This window comes from Neovison vison, chromosome 3 (assembly GCF_020171115.1).
Source record: "Neovison vison isolate M4711 chromosome 3, ASM_NN_V1, whole genome shotgun sequence".
In the NCBI taxonomy this organism is placed as follows: Eukaryota; Metazoa; Chordata; class Mammalia; order Carnivora; family Mustelidae; genus Neogale; species Neogale vison.
The window spans coordinates 51,060,699-51,081,462 of NC_058093.1; the positions used below are offsets into that span (position 1 = coordinate 51,060,699).

The 20,764-nt window shown below is 44.8% G+C and overlaps 1 protein-coding gene across 4 annotated transcripts in view; it reads left to right on the plus strand.

Annotated features, from left to right (window-relative positions):
* Window positions 1-20,764, plus strand: part of FMNL2 (formin like 2) — a 324,964-nt gene that overhangs the window by 282,717 nt on the left and 21,483 nt on the right. For all 4 annotated transcript variants that reach the window (XM_044242069.1, XM_044242072.1, XM_044242070.1 and 1 more), the window contains exons 10-15: window positions 4,504-4,578; window positions 8,903-9,013; window positions 11,621-11,770; window positions 13,756-13,857; window positions 15,587-15,899; window positions 16,253-16,459. In XM_044242069.1, coding sequence (XP_044098004.1) covers window positions 4,504-4,578; window positions 8,903-9,013; window positions 11,621-11,770; window positions 13,756-13,857; window positions 15,587-15,899; window positions 16,253-16,459 — 958 coding nt within the window. The remainder of the gene's footprint in view (window positions 1-4,503; window positions 4,579-8,902; window positions 9,014-11,620; window positions 11,771-13,755; window positions 13,858-15,586; window positions 15,900-16,252; window positions 16,460-20,764) is intronic.

Sequence of the window (20,764 nt, forward strand, 5' to 3'; positions counted from 1 at the left end):
ACTAATGAATGTGAAAACTCAAGTCTGGAGATCCCAGAGACAACCATGTCATCCAGGCTAACAGCAGGGTAGTGGCAGGGCTATGACCTATAAGGCAGGTTTTCTGGTACCGTTTGGTCCTGTTTCTGCCCTCATACCCCTTCACCTCCATCAGTGTTAGAGCTACAAGACGCAAAGAGGTGTGGACATCAGGCAGGACCTCAGGGATGGGTGGGTGGTCCAGGATCTTAGCCTGAGCCCTTCTGCTTTAGATGGTGTCAGTCGGGGCCAGTGCATTTATTTACATGACACTGATTTATTAATGAAGATGCCTCTGAAGTTTCCTACAGAGTACATGGCTTTCCAGAGCATATATACTTTTATTTTCTGGCAGCCCTGGCTGTTAGTAGTGGAAGCCTAACTCCTGTCATAGTGTTCCATGCCCAGAAGCCTCCTCGACGGTCTACCCTGCTTGGCCTTTCTGGAGCTGCTTTTTCTTAAATTTGCTTCATACCCCACCTGCTTCAGTGGCTCCTTGGCACTCCTTGAATCGAGGAACCCGGTGTTAAAGCTAGTGGGGGAATGGGAATCAATACCACTGATGATGTGAAAGGCAAGAAATGATCTATCTCAGTTGCCACGAAACAGTTTTTTTTTACTTGAAAGTTTTCCGATCATGTATTGTCTGGCCTTCGTCGGCAGATAGAAGTTGTATGCAGGAACATATAACAGTCAGCCACGCATACAAGCAGATACACTCCTGGCTTTTATATGTTTTGATGAAGTCCTTGAGGGCGTCCCCACGAAGGCCTGTCAGTGTGTGGATTCTGAGCATAACTGAGCAGCGGTGTCTTGTTCCTTTCATCCTTACCATTTTCTGAAGCCAGGTCAGTTTCAAAGGGGAGAAGAGGCACGTTCAGCCATGGCTGTTCTGTTTGAACCAAGTGTGTGGGGTGGTCCAGATGTGAGCGGTATGAGCGGAGGTTGCTTTCCTTTGATGCTGAACACAACTTTACCGGCCTCCCCCAGACATATCTCCCCATTTCCTGTGGGATTACAGTATATGCTTGTTTAAAGATTGCTAAAGTAATGTAGAAACAAATGTGAATTTGGTTTGCATGCTTCCTTTCCTTCAGCAGAGATAAAGGGGTAGGGGGGAGGGCTGGCCTCTGGAGTCCCTGCTGTTCCTGTGGAACAGTGTCAGAAAATGCGGTTCTGAACTCGTTAGTTGAGATCGGCAGCAGAGCTGTGCACTGAAACCTTTACCGAGAGGGACATGGTAGAGCTGACAGGGGAGACCCTTCTGGTTCTCAGAGTGGGTGAGGGGAGCGGTCAGCCAGATCATCCGTTCAGAGTCTCCCAAAACTGCCGTCTCTGTTGGCAACATGTCATCTTGTGCATTTGGATTCTTCTCGCCAAGTGCTTCACAGCTGTAAATTGGAAGATATTGAAGTATTATTTTTAACTATTAAAGGTATTTCTCTGTTTCTTAACACAGATGTTCTTAGCAGGGGTTTGTCTGTTGACAGGATGCCCTCTAAAGAAATGCATATATTCAAAGCTTTTCTTAATGTCCATTTCAATCCTGTCTGTCAGGGTGGTATGTGATTTTTGGGATCTTTACCCAGCTTGAAATTAATCTAATACTGCTTGTTCTAGATTTGATGCTTTCTTTTCTTTTCTTTTTTTTTAAACAGGCTGTGAATAGTTGATTTTCTTGCTGCCCACAAGTGCTTTCCTCAGCCATATAAATTGCCTTTTTTCTAATGCCTTGCTCACAACCTCTGATTATTTGGGAGTTCCCTTATTATTGATTGTACCTCTGCAGGGCAGTGGGTTAATTCCTGCTGCATTCCCTTGACACTCAGTTCTGGTAACTGGAGACTTAATGGTCTAGTTTTCTGGTTTATAATTGGTAGTCAGAAAGGCTGGGGTTGAGTCTGCTAGTCTATATTATTTAAGCTGTGGTTTAGCAGCCACGAGTACTTGTTAAAACACAGATTCCTAGTTCCATTGTAGGGATTCTACACACTCACTCATTGTGTCCTGATTTAGACACCAGGATCTTCCATTTGTAGAAGTTCATGGAAGATTCTGGTGCAAGCACATCAAGTATGCACCCAGTGTAATGACCGTGGTTTTTAATAGTAACATTTTTCATCTCTGTCAGTGTCTCAGATAATTCTGGAATGCTTTAAATTACTGTCTTAGGTCTATCTGCACATGCTCGGCTGTGCTGGAGAAGGAACATCAGCCAGGCTGGCTGCTGGAGACCTGGCTGTGGCTTCTCTATTGACCTTTTATCAAGTTACAGTTGTCTGCTCTGTCTAGGTTTCCGTCTCATTCATAAATCGAGGGCACCAGGTACCTTCCAGATTCTTGACATTCTTTCATTTGAAGGGTTTTACCCGCCTCCGAGTTGTACTCCACATTGCTGTTTGTTGATGGCTCCTGCTTCTTCTAGTTCTCTGGGTGCCTGGCGGCTCAGCGGAACTTGAATCACCGCTTCAGGTAGCTGCTGGCTGTTCGCAGACCTAGGGCGGCTTCTATTCCTTTCTCCTGCCTCTACCAACCTCCCTGGATAGGTGGACGTAAACCATTCCCCTGGGAAACAACTGCTTATGTTGGGGTTTTCTCTTAAAATTCTGGTTGTAATTCTGACCCTTTCCATGTCCAGCCTTGGCAGTTTTCACCCACGGGGCTCTTGTTGCAGGCTAGGGACTTTTGTGCCTCTGGGTGGAAGATGTGGTTGCTGTCGTGCTCTAGGGAACCGTGCTTGGAATGCCTCACCTCTGTGCCCCCCAACAAACCTTTTGCTTCCAGAAACTTGCTGCCTCTTCTCCAAGAAGGGCTGTGGAGTTGCTTCAGAATGGTCTGGGTTGCCTTTAAAATTGTGCATGTGCATGTCACCCAGTCCTGCCTGGTCCTCTTGAATCCGGCACTCCTGGGTGGGTTTGGACATGTGTGTTTTTTGAAGACTTGACTTTAAATGCTCCCTTTGGAGCCGCCTTCTCTTCCTCTGGACTGAGTTTTTACTGTAATTATTTTTTGTTAAGGGAGGTGTAAATAAGTTTGGGGTTGTCATCAGAATACAGTAAAGTGTGATCTGTATCTGTTGAAAAAATTAAGCTGCTTCAAGACCTCAGTGACCCTCCGAGACTGAAGGCTTAACACAGCACACAGTTGAGGCACAGGAACCATTGCTAAAGCCATAATCCTGGTGCCTGTCTGCTCTTCTTTCATCAGTGTGTCAGAGTGGGAAAGTCATTCTTCCTTTCCTTAAAGTGTATTTTCACGTGATTACTCATTTCTCCTTTTTTCAGTGTAATTCAGCAAAGATTATCAGGACCTTACAACATGGTAAGCATTGTTCTAGAAGCTGAAGATAAGAGTAGTGGACAAAAAAGACAAAATTGCCATCTTCCTGAATCTTTCTCTTTATATATGTGTGTATATATATGTGGGATTTAACATAATGGAACTAAATGGCTGCTGTATAGCACTATGAAATGTCATTTTAGGGAAATTCTTCAGGACCATCCTTTGTATTGCTAAGGTGACAAATAGAACTGGAAAATTGAGTCAAGCATGTGAAACCCAGATTAAATTCAAAATATTAAGACCAGAGACTGTGTCTTATTCACATTATACGTAGCTCATGGGTATTGAGGTACATATTTTCTGAAGGCAAAAAGAATAATCCAGGGGGTTCCAAAAAAAGGTAGCCAAGGTCACTGGCAGAATTAAAGTTTATCCTTTGATTTTGGGACTAAGTCTCCAAAGAGTTCTTCTTTGTTACAAATCTTCCTTTGACTCTGTGTTTTTAACTCCTGTGTAGACCCAGATACTTTGGGGGTCCTGGAGCTTACAGTAATTTACCTGCCTCTTTAACCTGTTCAGTGAAAGCATTAATTTGAGGTGAATGTTTCAGGCCTAAGGGGTAGTACTTCATAAATTACTGCAAACTTCTGTACTTTCCTTGAATGGGTTAATATAGCTTCCCAAGTGTCTCCTCTAATAGTAGGTACTTTACTTTATGCTGTCTACCTCTTTGTTGTGGTTTATGCACTAAAATTATTTGATTTAGATAGGAATGTTTTCAATCTGCTTTCAAGGAATTTAAATGCTACACTGTTCAAATCTTTTAGCATGCCTGTTTTAAAAGTGCTTTTGTAAAAAGGAAAACGAGGTATGGGGGAGGGGCTGTTTTTATTTTTGTTATTTTTTTTAAACCATAACATCTTGGGATTCTGAGTGTGGGCTAAAAAAACGATGGACTGCAAAGATAACCAATGAAAGAAAAACACATTCGATAGAGATTTCAGGATATCAAGGGAACATTTAAAAGAAACCAAGGGCCTGGCTCAAGTTGGTACTTAAGAGTTAACTGACTTAGAAGAGAAGTGTGTGAGCGAGGCAATAAAAAGATATTCTGGAAATAATTATTAATGCTAAAATTCCTGCATCTCATTTTAGAATGCGATGTTTGGAATTTCATATGCATGATGAAAATGTGTATTTCAGGTTTGTGGAGAAAAACAGCGCTTTGAGAAGTTGATGGAACATTTCAGGAATGAAGACAATAACATAGATTTTATGGTGAGTTATTCCAGTTCTACGTTACATTCAATAAAGTAAACTCCGTTTGTGTGCTTTTTTCCTAAATCCATTTATATTCATATATTATACATATGTGCATATGTATGTGCTTATAAATGTTACAAAGGAATAGAAAATTGAGTATAGTATGCTATAGATTCAGTCTAGAGTGTTCCTCACACTCTGTATTTTCCCCTTACAGGGGAAATTGGTGTTTATTTCCAGTTTTATCCCTCATGTGCTGCATAGCGAATAAAGGGTGAAGCCATGTGTTTGGGGAAAGGACATTTACTCCTGGTACAAATTCCTGCAATTGCCAGTTTTAGCTGTCAGTCAAGAAAGTAGAAAACCGGGCGCCTGGGTGGCTCAGTGGGTTAAACCGCTGCCTTCGGCTCAGGTCATGATCTCAGGGTCCTGGGATCGAGTCCCACATCGGGCTCTCTGCTCAGCAAGGAGCCTGCTTCCCTCTCTCTCTCTCTCTCTCTCTCTGCCTGCCTCTCTACCTACCTGTGATCTCTCTCTGTCAAATAAATAAATAAATAAAATATTTAAAAAAAAAAAAAAAAGAAAGAAAGAAAGTAGAAAACCAAGAATCTTGACCATTTTGTCTTTTGCACACCCCAGCCCGTGACTTTCTCCAGACTACATTCTCAAAGATTAAAGCTCATTGGTTTGTAGAATTGAACTGCAAGCCTCCCCCAAACTATTATACAGCAGTGATTTCCACCCCTGCTCCTCGCCCCACCCCCCTTGATCTCTTTCCCGCTCTGGTAGCTGTGAGCATGTCAGTATATTAGCATGGTAGTTCACGTGCAAGGATGCGTGGTTCAACAGCAGCACTGTCCTCTCCAGGGATGAACAGCAAAAGGAGTGTGAGTACTGCTGAATTTTTAAACTTAAATCTTAATCTTGGGGTGAAGATGGAAATATACCCTAGAGAATCTCCGAGACACACGTCCCATGAGTGCACCCAGATCTGCAGGCTTTCTCTGACCCAATCCGGTTGACCCTGGGCGACTTCTGAGCCTAGGCGATCTCACAGGGCCTTCATCTCTCAGCTCACGTCCAGCTTGGAGCATGTACCCGGCCAGTTCTTACATTGTCCAGTCTGTTCAAACCTGCGTGGAGGGTGCCAGGCATGGTTTTATTCAACTTGGTTCAACAGCCATAAACCATGAAACATAGTTTTGCAGATTTCTAACCCTTTCAGATGAAAAATTTTTCTGGGTCCTTGAATTTTATGTGCATCCTAGCCCTCAACCCCTTCCAATTTCTATGAGAATGATGAGGTCCTTTTAGAGGCTTGTTACTTGCTTTTTTTAAAAAAAAAAAAAAAAAAAAAAAAAAGGCAAACAACGTGAAACAAGAAGTACTTTCACATTGGCTTTTTAATTTTGTTGTTAGGAATTTCTGAAGTGTTGAAGGCCTGTGTTGGCACGAATGATAATTACGTGAAGAATCCATACATGGCTCACTTTACCGGTTTTTTTCCTCTGCCTTCAGAGGGGCAACTTCTTTGTCCCTGAAAGCTGAGGTTGCAGACTGGAGGCTCCCACACCGAAGCCAACCTACAGGCTTGTGAGCTGGGTCTGACCGTGACGTCCTTCCGTAAAAAATTTGGAAATGGTGCATAAAATACAGATTGCTGATTTTTTTTTTAAACTAAAAATTTCGACTAACATGAAACCCCTGCGCTTGCAGAGTATCAGCTGCTAGAGCCAAGTTGTCCCTATTTTTAGTCTGAAGATCCCCTTGCCAGTTTGCCATGGTCCACATCATTCCTTGCCGTGTTACACGTGGCCCACTTCCGTGATTATCATACCTTGGGGATCTCCCTGCCACTTGAGTTTCTGCTGAAATTACGATTATATAATCAAGTCCTTTAAAATGCCTTCACTGTTTACAAGGGAGAGTCTATTTCTTGCCATTATTTATATGTGCATGCAGTGAGGAAGCTAATTTAGGAGCTGCTGGAATATAGGTACTATGCTCAATTCCTCTGTTACTGAGCAGATAGTTGCCTCTCAGGCCTATCTTAAAACTCAACAGATACTCAGAAGAGAAATGGACAGATGCCAGAATTGAACCATATTTTCCTCCAGAAAATGAGGCTTTTCTTTTTTTTTTTTTTAAGATTTTATTTATCCGACAGACAGATCACAAGTAGCAGAGAGGCAGGCAGAGAGAGAGAGAGGAGGAAGCAGGCTCCCTGCTGAGCAGAGAGCCCGATGCGGGGCTCGATCCCAGGACCCTGAGATCATGACCTGAGCCGAAGGCAGTGGCTTAACCCACTGAGCCACCCAGGCGCCCCAAAATGAGGCTTTTCTTAAACTGGCCTTGGGAAGGCAGTTAAATCGTACAACCTCCCAAACAACTTATTCCTCATAAAATATAAATTTTTCTAGCATAGCATAAGGCCTTTTCCTGTATTTTTTGTGTGTGTTTGTGGAAAAAAAGTCTAATGAAATCTTTAATTCATTTAACCACAGAATGTGAAGTCATTTTTTAGTAAATTGCAAGTCTTCTTACAACCTAGAGAGCTCACTGTCTTCCAGAGATATCATCCAATGTATGACTTACATTCAAAGGAGAATCTAACTCAATAGAAACAATTAAAAAAAAAAAAAGATAAAAGAAACTGGATTTGGAGGAGAATGGAAGAAGGCAGCTTTCAGAGGAAATGTGAATCTGTATCCCTCACTCATTCTACCTCCTTGTTTTGTTCTTTTACCCATAGAGGGAAAACATTAGTAAGATATTTTCACCATAAATGTCACTGTTAAGAGCAAAATAGGGCCCCTGGCTGACTCAGTTGGTAAAGCATGCAACTCTTGATCTTGGGGTTGTAAGATTGAGCCCCATGCTGGGGGTAGACATTACTGAAAAATAAAAATCATAAAAAAAAAAAAAAAAAGAAAAAAGAAAAACAGATCTCCTGAACTTTGTTTTGTTCTTTTACCAAACCAGGAACTGGTTTTCTCTGTGGCAGGTCTCAGCACCACTGATGCAGTTGTGGAAAGAAAGCAGTAAATCCAAGGCTTTGTGGAATGGAAACTGGTTGACTGTTTAAAATGGGAAGTTAGGTCAGAGATCGTGTTATGATCTTGTTGGTATAGTGGGTCCCATGGTGAAATTTCAGAAGTGATTAGCCTGTGGCACGACGATAGGTGATTTTCTAAATGTTGTTTTTTATAAGGTTGTTCACATTTTCTATGATATACCTGTAACATCTTACACAGTTTGTTGTATGTACTCATAACACTTTTTTAAAAAACGTTTTACTGAGAAGTGAGGAACATAACATCTAACTTACTCCCCGAAAGGATATTTTTTGCATATTTGCAGGGTCATGCAGCCATGCCTGAGGTCTAAGTTAGAACATTTTGTCACGCCGGGAGGAATCCCTGTTAGTAGTTGCTGCCCATTCTCCTGTCCCCAGTTCTTGGCAGCTTCTAATCTACTCTGTCTCCACGGACGTCCTGTTCTGGATGTTTAATAGGAATGGCATCATCACACATGTGGTCTTTTTTTTTTTTTTTTTTTTTAATTTTTATTTATTTGACAGACAGAGATCACAAGTAGACAGAGAGGCAGGCAGAGAGAGAGGAGGAAGCAGGCTCCCTGCTGAGCAGAGGGCCTGATGCGGGGCTCGATCCCAGGACCCTGAGATCCTGACCTGAGCAGAAGGCAGGGAGGGGCTTAATCCACTGACCCACCCAGGCGCCCCCACACATGTGGTCTTTGAAGATAACTTGTTCACGTAGCATAATGTTTTCAAGTTAGAAGGTGCACCAGGACCTTATCCCTTTTTATCACCACATGATATTCCGGTGTACGGATAGAGCACATTATTTTAACCCATTGGTTGATGGACAGTAGTGATCTTCCCCTCCACGTTCTGGTTGTGAATCACGGTTTTGTGAACATTTGTGTGTGAGTCTCTATACGGGCGTGTATTTGCATTTCCCATGGGGACATACCAGGGGCAGATGGCCGGGTCCTATGGGAACTCTGTTTCTAACACTTTGTGGAGCCGCTGCGCTGGAGGACGCTCCAGGAGGATGTGGGTTCTGCTTCATCCACGGCCTTGCTGGACTTGCATTTTGATTATAGTCGTCCTAGTAGATAAGGAGCGGCATCCTACAGTGGCATCTCTATGACTTTTAAATTAAAAAAATGGTAAAATGTTTTTCAACACCCAGTGCAAGGAAGGAAAAGGAGACGGGTAAGTGCATTGAAGTGTGTGACATTGAAAGCATCCGCCTGCCATTAAACTGAGAAGACCGGTTGGGAGCCCTGTAACCCATTGGCAATTTCATTGCAGGTGGCCTCCATGCAGTTCATTAATATCGTAGTCCATTCAGTGGAAGACATGAATTTCAGAGTGCACCTCCAGTATGAATTTACCAAGCTAGGCCTGGATGAATACTTGGATGTAAGTAGAGCTGCGACCTTTGGCTCCAGTGTAAGACTTGGTTTATTTTGCCTGCCTTCAAAGATGCACTTCCGCCGGGACTAGAACGCTCGAAGCTCTATGTGGTCGGGTCCCATAGCGCTGGGTAAAGGCAACCTCGCCGAGTGATGCAGTTGGCCAGAGAAACTGGATTCTTGCAGATCTCCTGGGACCTTGGGCTGTGGTCTGCCAGCAGTCTTTTAGTACTGGGGCCAGACAAGCTCTTGTAGCCTTGCTGCAGCTTTCCTTCCGCGTTTGAGCTCCGTCCGGGGCAAGTCTTGCACCCTCGTCTGGGCTCTTGGGCAATCTACGTTCTTGGTTACTCTGGGGACCCCATCAATCCAAGACTGCAAAGGGTGATGAACAAATGCTGAGAGCACCAAAAAAAAAGAAAAAAAAAAAAAAAGGAAATGGACACTAGAGACTTCCTCGTGTAGTGATTACATTCTGTTTAATGCTTTTGTGGCTTTGGCTGGTCCTTTTTTTTTTTTTTTTTTTTTTTTAGATTTTTAAAATTTATTTGACAGATAGACATAGCAAGAGAGTGGAAGACAGAGAAGCAGGCTTCCTGCTGAGCAGGGAGCCCAGTGCAGGGCTCGATCCCAGGATCCCCAGATCATGACCTGAGCTGAAGGCAGATGCTTAATGACTGAGGCACCCAGGTGCCCCTTGGCCATTCCACTTTTAAGTTCTTGGGAGAAGGAGGTCTAAACTTTCTCTTTCTCTGACTCCCCAGCAGAAATACTTAGCCAGTTCCCTGTAGTTCTTCACCTAGGAAATGTTGATGTGAAAACCGTGAATGGACTTGGGTAGCCATGTGTGCATAGGGTGCCCTTATGTCCTTTGATTCTTGAGAAGTTTTGCTTCCCTTCTGTACAGCAATGGTCTACTTGAATTTGAAAGGCCACTTGCAAGAGGGCAAGAATTGTTAACCTCAATTTCCAGTCTTGTTTCGAGCCACGAAGAAGATAGAAGTGCTTCCCTGGGAGCTCTCGAGAGTTTAGCTGCCTCTCTCTATTAGGGGGGAAGCCAGGGAATTACAATTTATTGTGAAGCAGAGTCACAGCATCAGTTGCTCTCTGAGCTCGTGGCCTGGCTCAGAACACCCACTAGGCTGCCCTTGGGGAGACTCCTGTTGTCTAAGGACGGTACTCAGGGAGAGGCATGACAGATTTCCGTTAGAGAGGTGTTTGACTTGTTTTCTGACTTGAACAATCACTAATATCTTAGACAGAATTTGGCACTGAAAAGTTTTCCCTGCTCTACAATCAAGGTTTCTCTCTCCGCTTTCCCTGCCTGGTCTGAGAGTGGCAGGATTTGAGCGCCCACTGGGTGTATCAGTCGCGAATGGTCTTGTGGGTTTAGTTTTGTGATGGTCGTGCAAAGCTCCTTTGGGCTCCAGGCTGCTATGGCGAGAGGAACACATCAGGTAGTGCCCGTTACCCATGGTGTACTTGGTGAGAAAACCTGCCTAGCTCCTGCTTTATTTTCCTTTCTGGAAAACAAGGGCTTTGCCCTTGTTCAGATGTCTTTTTAAGCATGTACTCCTAAACTAAGATGAAATAGACTCTCTTTGAGACAAGCTAAGTTACTGAATTCCAGATTAGACCAAAGAGAAAATCCGTCTTTCTGAGAATTTATGTAGAACGTAATTCCTCTGAAAAATTTAAAACTTTTTTCTAAAACTCTGTTTCTCTAACTTCTTCGTCTGTTGGTTCTGGACCCTGATAGAGGTGGTTAAAAGATTAATATTATAAGCTTATACTATGTAAATGCTTCACTGGTTTACAGAAACCCAGCCTTGTAAGTAGCCATTGATTTGTTCAATCTATGTTTTTTGGTATCTTCCCTACGCCAGGAATGTTTTAGCTACTCATCTGTTTCCCCCTGGGGGAGGTCAGGACGTATGTTCCTTGTAAGGAAGACTCACAGATTTTCTTGATCTCTAATTTCACCTTAAAGTTGATTGAGTTCCTTGGGATGCCTGGGCCTGTAATGCAGGGAGTAGAGGAAATCTTCCTTATCTGTGCTTTGGGGAGCCCTAAACTCCATCAGTATTGTGGGGGAAGTTACCTTGGAGGGTGGATTCTAGCAACTTATTAATAAAACCCAGGGCTGATATACTCCATCCGTGTCTTCTCCACCTCCTGCCTAACCCTCCTCCTCAGTGGAACTGCCCTCTCTAGTCAGGCAAATTACACTGACTCTAACATCCTCTGCACACAGATGCCTCTCAAACCTGTGACCGTTGCTGTCTTCTGAAGCTGCTTCTTAATTTTTCTGTTGTCTAATTTCACCTGTATCAAAATGTTCTGGTTTGGAATATGTCGATATGGGGAATATATCCGTAGGAAGGATTAGGGAGGAAATGTGTCTTCGCCAGAGGGTATTCGCCAGGAAGTAATCTGACGGTGGCTTCTTAGACACTTGAACACTCCGTGATTGTCTCGAGGAGGCTGAGACATCACACCCTCTCTTGGAAAAGACCGCAGTGTTTGGAACCAACGGAGACATGTAGGCTGTCGTGCGATTACGTTCTCTTTCCACAGCTACGCTCACGCCGCCCTCTCTTGGTGTTTTGGTTTTTAGAAACTGAAGCACACGGAGAGCGACAAACTCCAGGTGCAGATCCAGGCGTACCTGGACAACGTGTTCGACGTGGGAGCTCTGCTGGAAGACGCTGAAACCAAGAACGCGGCCTTGGAGAGGGTGGAAGAGCTGGAGGAGAACATTTCTCATGTAACTACCTCTCGGAAAAGGAGACACACACACGCTTAGCTGTTAGGGCGGTCGGTGACAGGATTCCGAGTGTAGGGGTGAGCTGTAGCTGGAAGGAGAGAGCTGTCAAAAGCCCCTCGGGGTTCTTTCAAAGAAAGCGTGGCTGTTACTTAAAACCAAGGGGAGTCCGTTGCCTTGCCTTCGCTCATCTGCTCGGTTTCCGCTGAGCCCAGGTTCCCTGGCCATCTTTGTTACAGACAGGCACCCAAGAGTGAGGTGATTGGTGCCATGTTAGGGGGAAAGGTCACTCGAGTGTGTGAATCTGGGCTGAGGTGAAGAAGTCCTGTTCTACTGAACAGAATCATTTTCGATCACACAGGCCCCCATAGGCCCATGGCAGTTGGGTTCTAGCAACTCACATAAGCCCCAGGACTAATGGATTGTTACTTGTGTCTTCCCGCCTCCCACCTAACCCTGTCCCTCAGTACAACTAGCATGGCTGCCCAGGCAAGATACCGCCCACTTCAGCCTCTGTGCGAGTTTGGTTTGGGGTGTCAGTAAGTTATATTTCACTCAGAGTCTTATGAATGTCCTGCTCTACCCCAGAGTGTCCACACAGGCCGGTGGACAGGGTGGTCTTGTGTCCACGATGCATGTCTGCACAGTCTTGCCTTATGCTTACTCAAGTTCTAAAAAGATTCTTTTCAACAATAGGCCTTTTCAGGGAAATTGGCGAGCGTTCCCTTCTATCCTCTTCAAGGAGTGTCCTCTCTGTATAACCTCAACTCCATTTCAGGGCAGAGGCTCATTTTTTCTTGCCACAGACAGGGCTATGAGTCTGAAGGCCTTCAGAGGCTGTTCATGTGGTCATCCATTACGCAGATATTTGAATATTGCAGGAATGAACAGAAAAATGGTGCTTCTTAAAGACCCAAGTGTTGTGAGGACCAAATTCTTTGTTGAATTCTGCTTGACAGTGTCCTTAGTTATAAATGAATGGTCTCTTTTTGCAGCAATATTATTTTCTCCCATTTGAGCGGTCCATTTCTTTTCTTCCACATTTTCTTAGTTGAAAGTATCAGATGTGCTTGATGTCCTTCACCTTCCTCCCTCACTCTGAAAATGGGCATCTTCTTGGCTGTAGTTAAGCCAAGTGAGTGAGCCAACCCTCCCCCTACCATCGTGAGTGCTGCTGTGACGTGGTTAGCACCTGCTTCGGAAGGACCCTTACCGGCCCAGTGTTTCTTACCCTGAAAGATTTGACTCCTATTCTGAACCTGATCAGCGTTTTCATCTCCATGCTTCCTCCTCACCTTGCCCCCTTGATTTTCTTTACTTGTGATCTCTTCTTTCCTTGTGATCATTTTCAGTGAAATCCAAGGTTGCTCACTTTCAGAGCCTTGTGGGAAAAGAAACTATGTAACATGTGGTTCACTCTGCCTTCCTCGGAAGCCTCAGCCAGCAACACATGACCACAGTCACACAACCCACTTGGAGCGGGGCGGCTGTTTATTTGAACTGCCCCTCCAAATGACTTTTATTATTTGGGTAGTTTGGATCAAAACCAGCAGTACTGTTTTCTCACCTGGTTTTCCATAATAATAGAACCAAGTTTTGTGGACCGATGATTTTCAAAAGCTTTTGCCTAATGGCCTTTTCTTCGGGCAGGACAGGTGACCTTCCCTTCCTGCCTTACCCACTGTCCCCCACCCTTGCCAGCTCTGGCAGAAATGGAGGGAGATGACACTAAGGAGCTGATGTATGGGTTTTATTAAGGATCATGTGTAGATTATTAATTCCTATTAGAAACAAATAGACATTCCGAATCCTTTTATAAATATTAATATTTCCAGAAAACAGCTCGGGGAACACAGGCAGGACTCTGATAGGCCTTGAGCTCCACTCTTTCTGAGAATGGTTTTTGAGCTCCACTTTCTCTGAGAACCGGGGACCTGAGCAGAATGGTCGGGTGTTGTGACTCAGGTTTCCCTTTTAAAACTTTACAGTTGTCTGAGAAACTGCAGGACACGGAGAATGAAGCCATGTCCAAGATCGTGGAACTGGAAAAGCAGCTCATGCAGAGGAACAAGGAGCTGGATGTTGTTCGGGTAAGTGTGCTGATGACCGCTGCCCCAGACGGGCGTTGCGGGAAAGGTGCACTGCACCACCGGCTTTAGTCCTGGTAGAAGGCGGCGTACGTTCATGTCAGAGGATTGCACTGATGCAGCATGTTTATTGGAAGCATTTCAGAGGGGATACTCAGATGAAAGGTACATACAGTTAGGGTACATATACACATGTGTGTGCAATCAAATGTTGGGGGTTCAGTCCTTATCCCAGATTTTGAGAGTAACAGTATTTTCCCATCTGGATGAGTCAGAGTTGATTTAGTGGATCACCCATTAGCTTGGAGATAAAAACACAGAACGGGTCTAATTCATGCCCCTTATTTATTTTTATTAGGACTTGGACTTCTTTCTATTTTCTTTTGCTTTGCTTCTACTTGAAACCAGAGTTGGTGGTTGCCGTAGAAATGGTGAAATCAACACAGGCAAGACCTAATGGAATTCACCAAAAAAATTAAAAAAAAAAAAAAAAAAAAAAAAGACAAAGCAAAACCAAACCATTTTATTATCAGATAATCCCAGCTATTTTATTTGGCCTTAGCGTTGTTTTACCTTACATATCAGGTATTTATAGAGTGCTGTGCTTGTGCTTAGAACTGTCCAGAACATAAAATCACCAAAACGCCTGGAGGGCTTTCAGGCACACGGCTTGCCTTTACACCATTGTTGATGAAATGGCACATTTTATGCAATGCTTATCATGTCTGTGTGTGTTGCTTGATTTTCTGACATGTCCTACAGTTACCTCTAGGAAATTTATTTTTTGGCACGCCATGGAAACAAAGTTGCAGCATATGGACTCAATTCAAGTCAGACTCTCAGATTATTAATAATAGACTGGGTGTGAAGAATGTTTCCCTGCCTGCTGGAGGTTTGTGGTGAGAGATCACATGTACAAGACCCAGCAAGCAAGTTCCATAAAATCCTTACACTGGGACCTTGGTGGGCCCCCAATAAAAGGACTGGGGATGGCCTTTAAATTGAAAATAGTAACTTTTTTGTTTTCTGCTAAAAGCCTAGACAGGGCTAAGTAATCAGTAGAGGGAGGCACTGGCCTGTTCTGTTAACTAAATACCAAAGGGAAAACGTTACAAGGGTTGCTGTCCTAAGCTTGGTCAGGGGGGCATTGTGAAGGCCAGAGAACCCTGTTCCAGAACAATCGGCCCCTGGTTATTGGTGAGTCGATTATTCCGTGCTTTGCAGATTTTTAATCCCAGTCTGACTTCTGTCCAAATCTGACTTAGGGCCTTTTGTCTACGGTTAACTGATATGTGTCTCAGAGTTACAAATGAATTTTAAAATAAATAAAAAGAAAACATGCCGCCCCACCCAAATACCCTCAGTGTTTTCCAGAGTCAGCTATAAAATTATTTTTGGGTCATTTCTGCCTCGTTCTTCTCCACCTGCAGGGAAAATTGAGTTAGTTGCACTTCTTAATAGAAAGAACTATATTGACAGTAACAATTGCTAGAATATATTGCATGCATTACCAATGAGCAATTGATAATGAATGGGATTTTATAGGATCTGGCTGAGTTCCATAGGATTCCTATGAGTATCTTTTCTTTTCTTTCCTTTTCCTTTTCCTTTTTCTTTTTCCCTTTCCTCTCCTCTCCTCTCCTTTTTCTTGATCTTCAATTTGCCACTCTGACGGTAATAGGTATGAATGTCATGTGAAGATAAAACTGTTGACTGTGGACTCTTTTTGCAGGAAATCTACAAAGATGCAAATACCCAGGTTCACACATTAAGGAAAATGGTCAAAGAAAAAGAAGAAGCCATTCAAAGACAGTCTACCCTGGAAAAAAAGATTCACGAACTGGAGAAACAAGGGACCATTAAAATTCAGAAGAAAGGGGATGGGGACATCGCCATCCTGCCAGTCGTGGCTTCTGGCACATTGTCCACGGGGTCAGAAGTGGCCGTGGGTAACTTTGTGGGACCAGTAACGGGGGCCGCCTCCTCGGGACCCCTGCCCCCCCCTCCTCCCCCACTACCTCCATCGTCGGACACACCTGAAGCAGGTAAGAAGCCTCAGTGGGAGAACTGAGAGTGTCGGGATATTTGTATTTCTTCTTTTATCCACTGTCCGTTTATGTCCTTTGTCTGCTTTTGTTGACTGGTTCTTTATCGGATTTTAAAAACTGATGTTTTGAGATTAAGCTTCTAAAGCTGAAGCTTTCACGTATGTTGCAGTATATTCTTCATTTGCCAGGGGGATTGTATAGTCTTTGAAAAAAATTCCCGTGTCCTTTTCAGTGTTTTGCTTTTGGATACTTAATGTTTTGCTTTTGGATACTTAATGTGCAACGTGACATCCTGCCGGTGAAACCCTTTCCCTGTTTTCAAAGGCAATTTGTTTCTTCTTTTTCGCTAGTGCAAAATGGTCCAGTCACGCCACCCATGCCGCCCCCGCCCCCGCCCCCTCCCCCACCTCCTCCCCCGCCACCCCCTCCTCCTCCTCTCCCAGGCCCTGCAGCAGAGACTGTGCCTGCGCCTACTTTACCACCCCCTCCTCCTCCCTCTGCACCCCCGCTGCCTGGGACGTCCTCACCCACAGTGGTTTTCAACTCAGGATTAGCAGGTAAGAGCACGGAATTCAGACCCAGGTACCTGTGTTAAGAAATACTCACTTGTGTCCTCGCTGAAAGTCCAGGTCTCTTGCAAACCCGTGTACCTCCTCTTAGTCTGAGAGCCGGGCTGCTGATGTGGCCAGGGTAGGGGAAGCCCTGCACAGAGGCGTTTGTCTCTGGGTAGCTGTTGTTGTTCTCTCTCTAGCAGGCAGTCCTGACTTTTGCAGACTTCCTGCCTTCCACTTTCAACACCTAGAAAAGGGAAGAAAGACAAGTTCCCTCCTTAGGAATCAGTGCATTTTCCTGGATTCATCGACCACTTGTGGGCATCTGTTTGCCAGGGCTCTGACACATGGTGCTTCTGGTGCTCTTGGCTCTGTTTTTGGAAGGTATTCACAGTGTCATTTCCAAAAGGGGAAAATGGCTCTCTGTGTCATTGCTCGATGTGGGCTTCCAGGCACGTCTTCTGTGCATTTGAAGACATCAGAATTCACTCTAGTGCGACCGAAGCTTCAAGAGAAGCATTGCCAACAGTGGGATCTCCATGCCTTGAAACGCTTCTGAATCGTGCCTGCTGCCCTCCTGCTAACCAGGAGAGAATGCAGCAACCCCACCTCATAGGAGATGAACCGGGGCATGGGTGGGGTGGGAGGGAGAGAGTGGTTCTAATGCTTTGAAATGGGAGTTTTGGTTTTTTGACTCAGGGAAGTGACTTCTTACTCTTTTCTAAAATACCACAAGCCATTTTCCCTCTCATGAAGCATTTCCCTGGCATCTTGAATAGCTCTGAGCTTAGTCGGGCCATCTCCGTGACATCAGATAATTCTGCTTCCTCCTCCACTTCAGTCCCTTTATGAGGTCTCATTTCCAATGAAGAACTACTACTGTGATAGGTGCGGTAGTTCTCAGAGCCTTCTGTCCCATGTCTAATGGCCGTCTTAGCTGTGAGAGATTTCCTGAACTGCCCACCCCATCCCCCACAGTGTCCCATCAGCAGTTTTACCGGCCAGTCAGTAGCACTAATTCGTCCTAGTAATCAAAGGTCTTTTGGGCCCCAGAAAGCCTCCCAGAGCCGCCTTGTTCCACACCGAGTCTGTTGTGTTTCCTTCTACTCCAACTTCCATAAACTTGTCCAGGAAACAGATAAATAGTGTTCACAGGGTTGCCTAGGTAACTCAGTCGGTTGGGCATCTGCCTCCAGCTCAGGTCGTGATCCCAGGGTCCTGGGATCGAGTCCCGCATCGGGCTTCTCAGCGGGGAACCTGCTTCCCCAGAGAACTCTGCTGCACACCTTGTTTGTGAGCACACTCGCTCTCTTTCTCTGACAAATAAATAAAATCTTAAAAAAAAAGAATAATGTTCACAGTAATCCAGTGATTTAGTTCTGCTGCTCAAGGTCAGTCCCATCCACTACTTTCTTCTAGAACTTACTGCTTCCTAAAGCAAAAGTGGAAGGTGGCCGTCATGGAACTGTTGGATTTTGGAATGTGAGCCAAGAACCTCTTAACAAGCCCAGGAGTCCCTACCGTGGAAAGGCTGCCGTCAGCCATGGAGTGTGAAGACCTATAGTTGGCATGTGCCCTTGGCTCACGGATGAGGCCTCCCTCGTAGCATCCTGAGAGCGCTCACCATGGCCCGTGGCTGCTTCGGTGGCTCTTGTCGGCACCACTTCCTTTCTCTTTGGCACAACCTACCACAATAGAGCCTCCACTTCCATTCGTCCAAGCTCTCACCTGGAACTCAGACCTGCCTTGGTGTGAGGCTGAGGTGTGCAGGTCCAGGGCTCCCTTCAGTAATGAGTCTTGTCCTCTCCAGACTCTTCCCACAACTCAGTTTTAAACACTTGCAGCCTCTCTTGATTACCTCAACTCTGTGGTGTGGAACTTTCTGTTCAGCTGATGACCAGCTGCTGCCTCAGGGGTGCTGCTGTTGAAGGGTGTCACCTTTGTGTCTTACACCATTTTTAGAGGGCTGTGTGTGGGACTTAAGAAACTTCTCTTTGGTGCCGTAAGTGTCCATTAAACAATGACAAGATGTTCTGTTTTACAAGCTCTAAGGATTACAAGACCATTACGTAGCACATTATGTGAGATGTGTTGCCAGTGTTTGGGGTAACTTTCTCCCTGGAATTAAGAGGCCAGACAGATTCAGGATGTCCCAGTAGAGGCAAGGGACAGAGCTGAGATGATATGCCATGGGCTCCTGGAACCCAGAAGCCTGTAACATTGCTAGGCCTTGGACCCTTGTGCAATAGGATGGCCTCTCTCTTCTGTAGGCAGTGAGCTGTTGTATGCGTGGTGGCCAAGACAGGGCACCTGAATGAAGTCCTCTAATTTTATCTAGTGAATTTTTCTTTGCATTTTATAGAGAAAATAATACAGCATGGAGTGTATATTTGAAGCATTAGGCTTACTTCCTCACATCTGTGATAGAGCAGCGGGGCTCCCATTTCCTGTGTCGGTCATGTGCGACAGATGGCTGGGCAGTCTGTAACCTTTGCTCTCTTTGGGAAAAGGTGCATTGTAAGTTCACAATGAGAATTTGTACTTGGCCGATGATTTTTTGTTAAAACATGACTCGTATCTTATGGAATACACAGCACGGTTCGATATGGCTGTTTGGGACCACGATTATGAAATCATTTTTTCCCCTCTTCTAAGAAGGATTACTTCTTAAAACAGGATAGTGAGTGAGTCTTCAAGGCAGGCCCGAATGGAAATGAATTTTTGGCTCTGTGCTGCCTTGTGAAATGTGTCCAAGAAGCATGAAATTCTCTGCTAAGAGTGTGTGAACTGCTGAGTGGCTTGACTCTAACCATATCTAATATATAATTTTTTTTTTTTTTTGTATTTTCTTGTTCTTTCTGCTTCCACAAAAGATGGGCCCATCAAGCTTTTCTGTAGGTTGCTCCTCGCTGAGTGTTGTTTGCCGTGTGTTTCTGTTGGTCACACTGTGCCTTGACATCTTTTCACTCCTGTCTTTCACTGAACCATCGCATTTGGACCTTGTATGTGCGAGAAGTCTTGCGTTGGCTGACTGTTGGTCCAGGTTTGCCCACACATTTTAGTAAAAGAGATGATGGCTTTGTAAGCAGGCAGCCTGGGATTCATATGACATATTCCTGTCTCCCAGAGAGAAAAAGAGTGTCCCCCACCCTCCCCTTAGTTTAATGGTCAGAGCTGAATCTAAGGCCTCAGCTCTAGAAGGATTTTAGACTTATTCTGGGGGAGGATGGATAGTTGCTCCTCAGAACAAGGACAAGCTGCAAGGTGCTGCTTTTCCAGGCCCTTCCTGCTGGTCTCTGGCTCTCTCTTTGGAACACACGCCCACCCACACAAAGCCACTCCCTTAGCCTGAATGCTGTGAGCACAGTGTCTGTCATGGTCACCTCTAGGCCCCTCTGCTATAACCCACTCCCCACACCCCAGTTGGAGTTAAGACAACTTTCTAAAGATAATATTTTTTTTCTTTTTTTTCTTTTTTTTGCCTGTGTTCTGATCTCAGGCTTACTCGTAATTTTGCTGATGAGTTCAGAGTAGGGTAGCTGCAGACGGAGTAACTTTCAGCGCGTGTCCTGGGGCCCGTGGTGTCCATGGATGTATGGCAGAACCAATTGGCAAGGACCCGCCAGCTCAAGATTGTGGGAGTATCCCTGCTCAGCTTCTCTCCTGCTCCCCCTTCTCCCTCCATATGCCAAGCTAGAGGAGGGTCTCTTCCTTTGTCCCACGGAGGACACGGGTTTTTCTGGGCAGTGTAGACCAAAATGAACTGTGGTGAGCAGTCCAACACTGTCGGGTGGTGGGGCCTCTGGGGTCATGGTGGTAGAAAGGCCTGTTTTGGCAAAAGCTATGTTTCTGTGTTCCTGCATGCTTTTGTGTGGATTTATCAGATGACGTTCCTGCTGTGTATGTGGCCTTCATAACTCTGGAGGAATGGCAGGCAGCCAGGGAAGAGCCCAGTGTGCGTTGGGTTTATTTTGTTCTGTACTGTCCTTCTCCCTCCCTTACTGATGGCAGGACGCTAATGATGGCAAATAGTGGAGCTCCCAAGTAACGTGGTGGCAGCTCAGGACAGACTTAAGAAAAAAATATATATATGTATGTATGTATATGTATATATGTATATGTGTACATATATGTATATATGCACGCACACACACATACATGCATATATAGACACACATGTGTGTGTGTCGATGGTTTGGGGAGACTTCCTTATGATGTGTAATAATTCATGGAATTTTTAATGAATTTCCTTTTTTTTTTAAGCTCATTTCCTTGCAGTAAGAGGAGTTGACAGTTCCTCACCTGACCCCT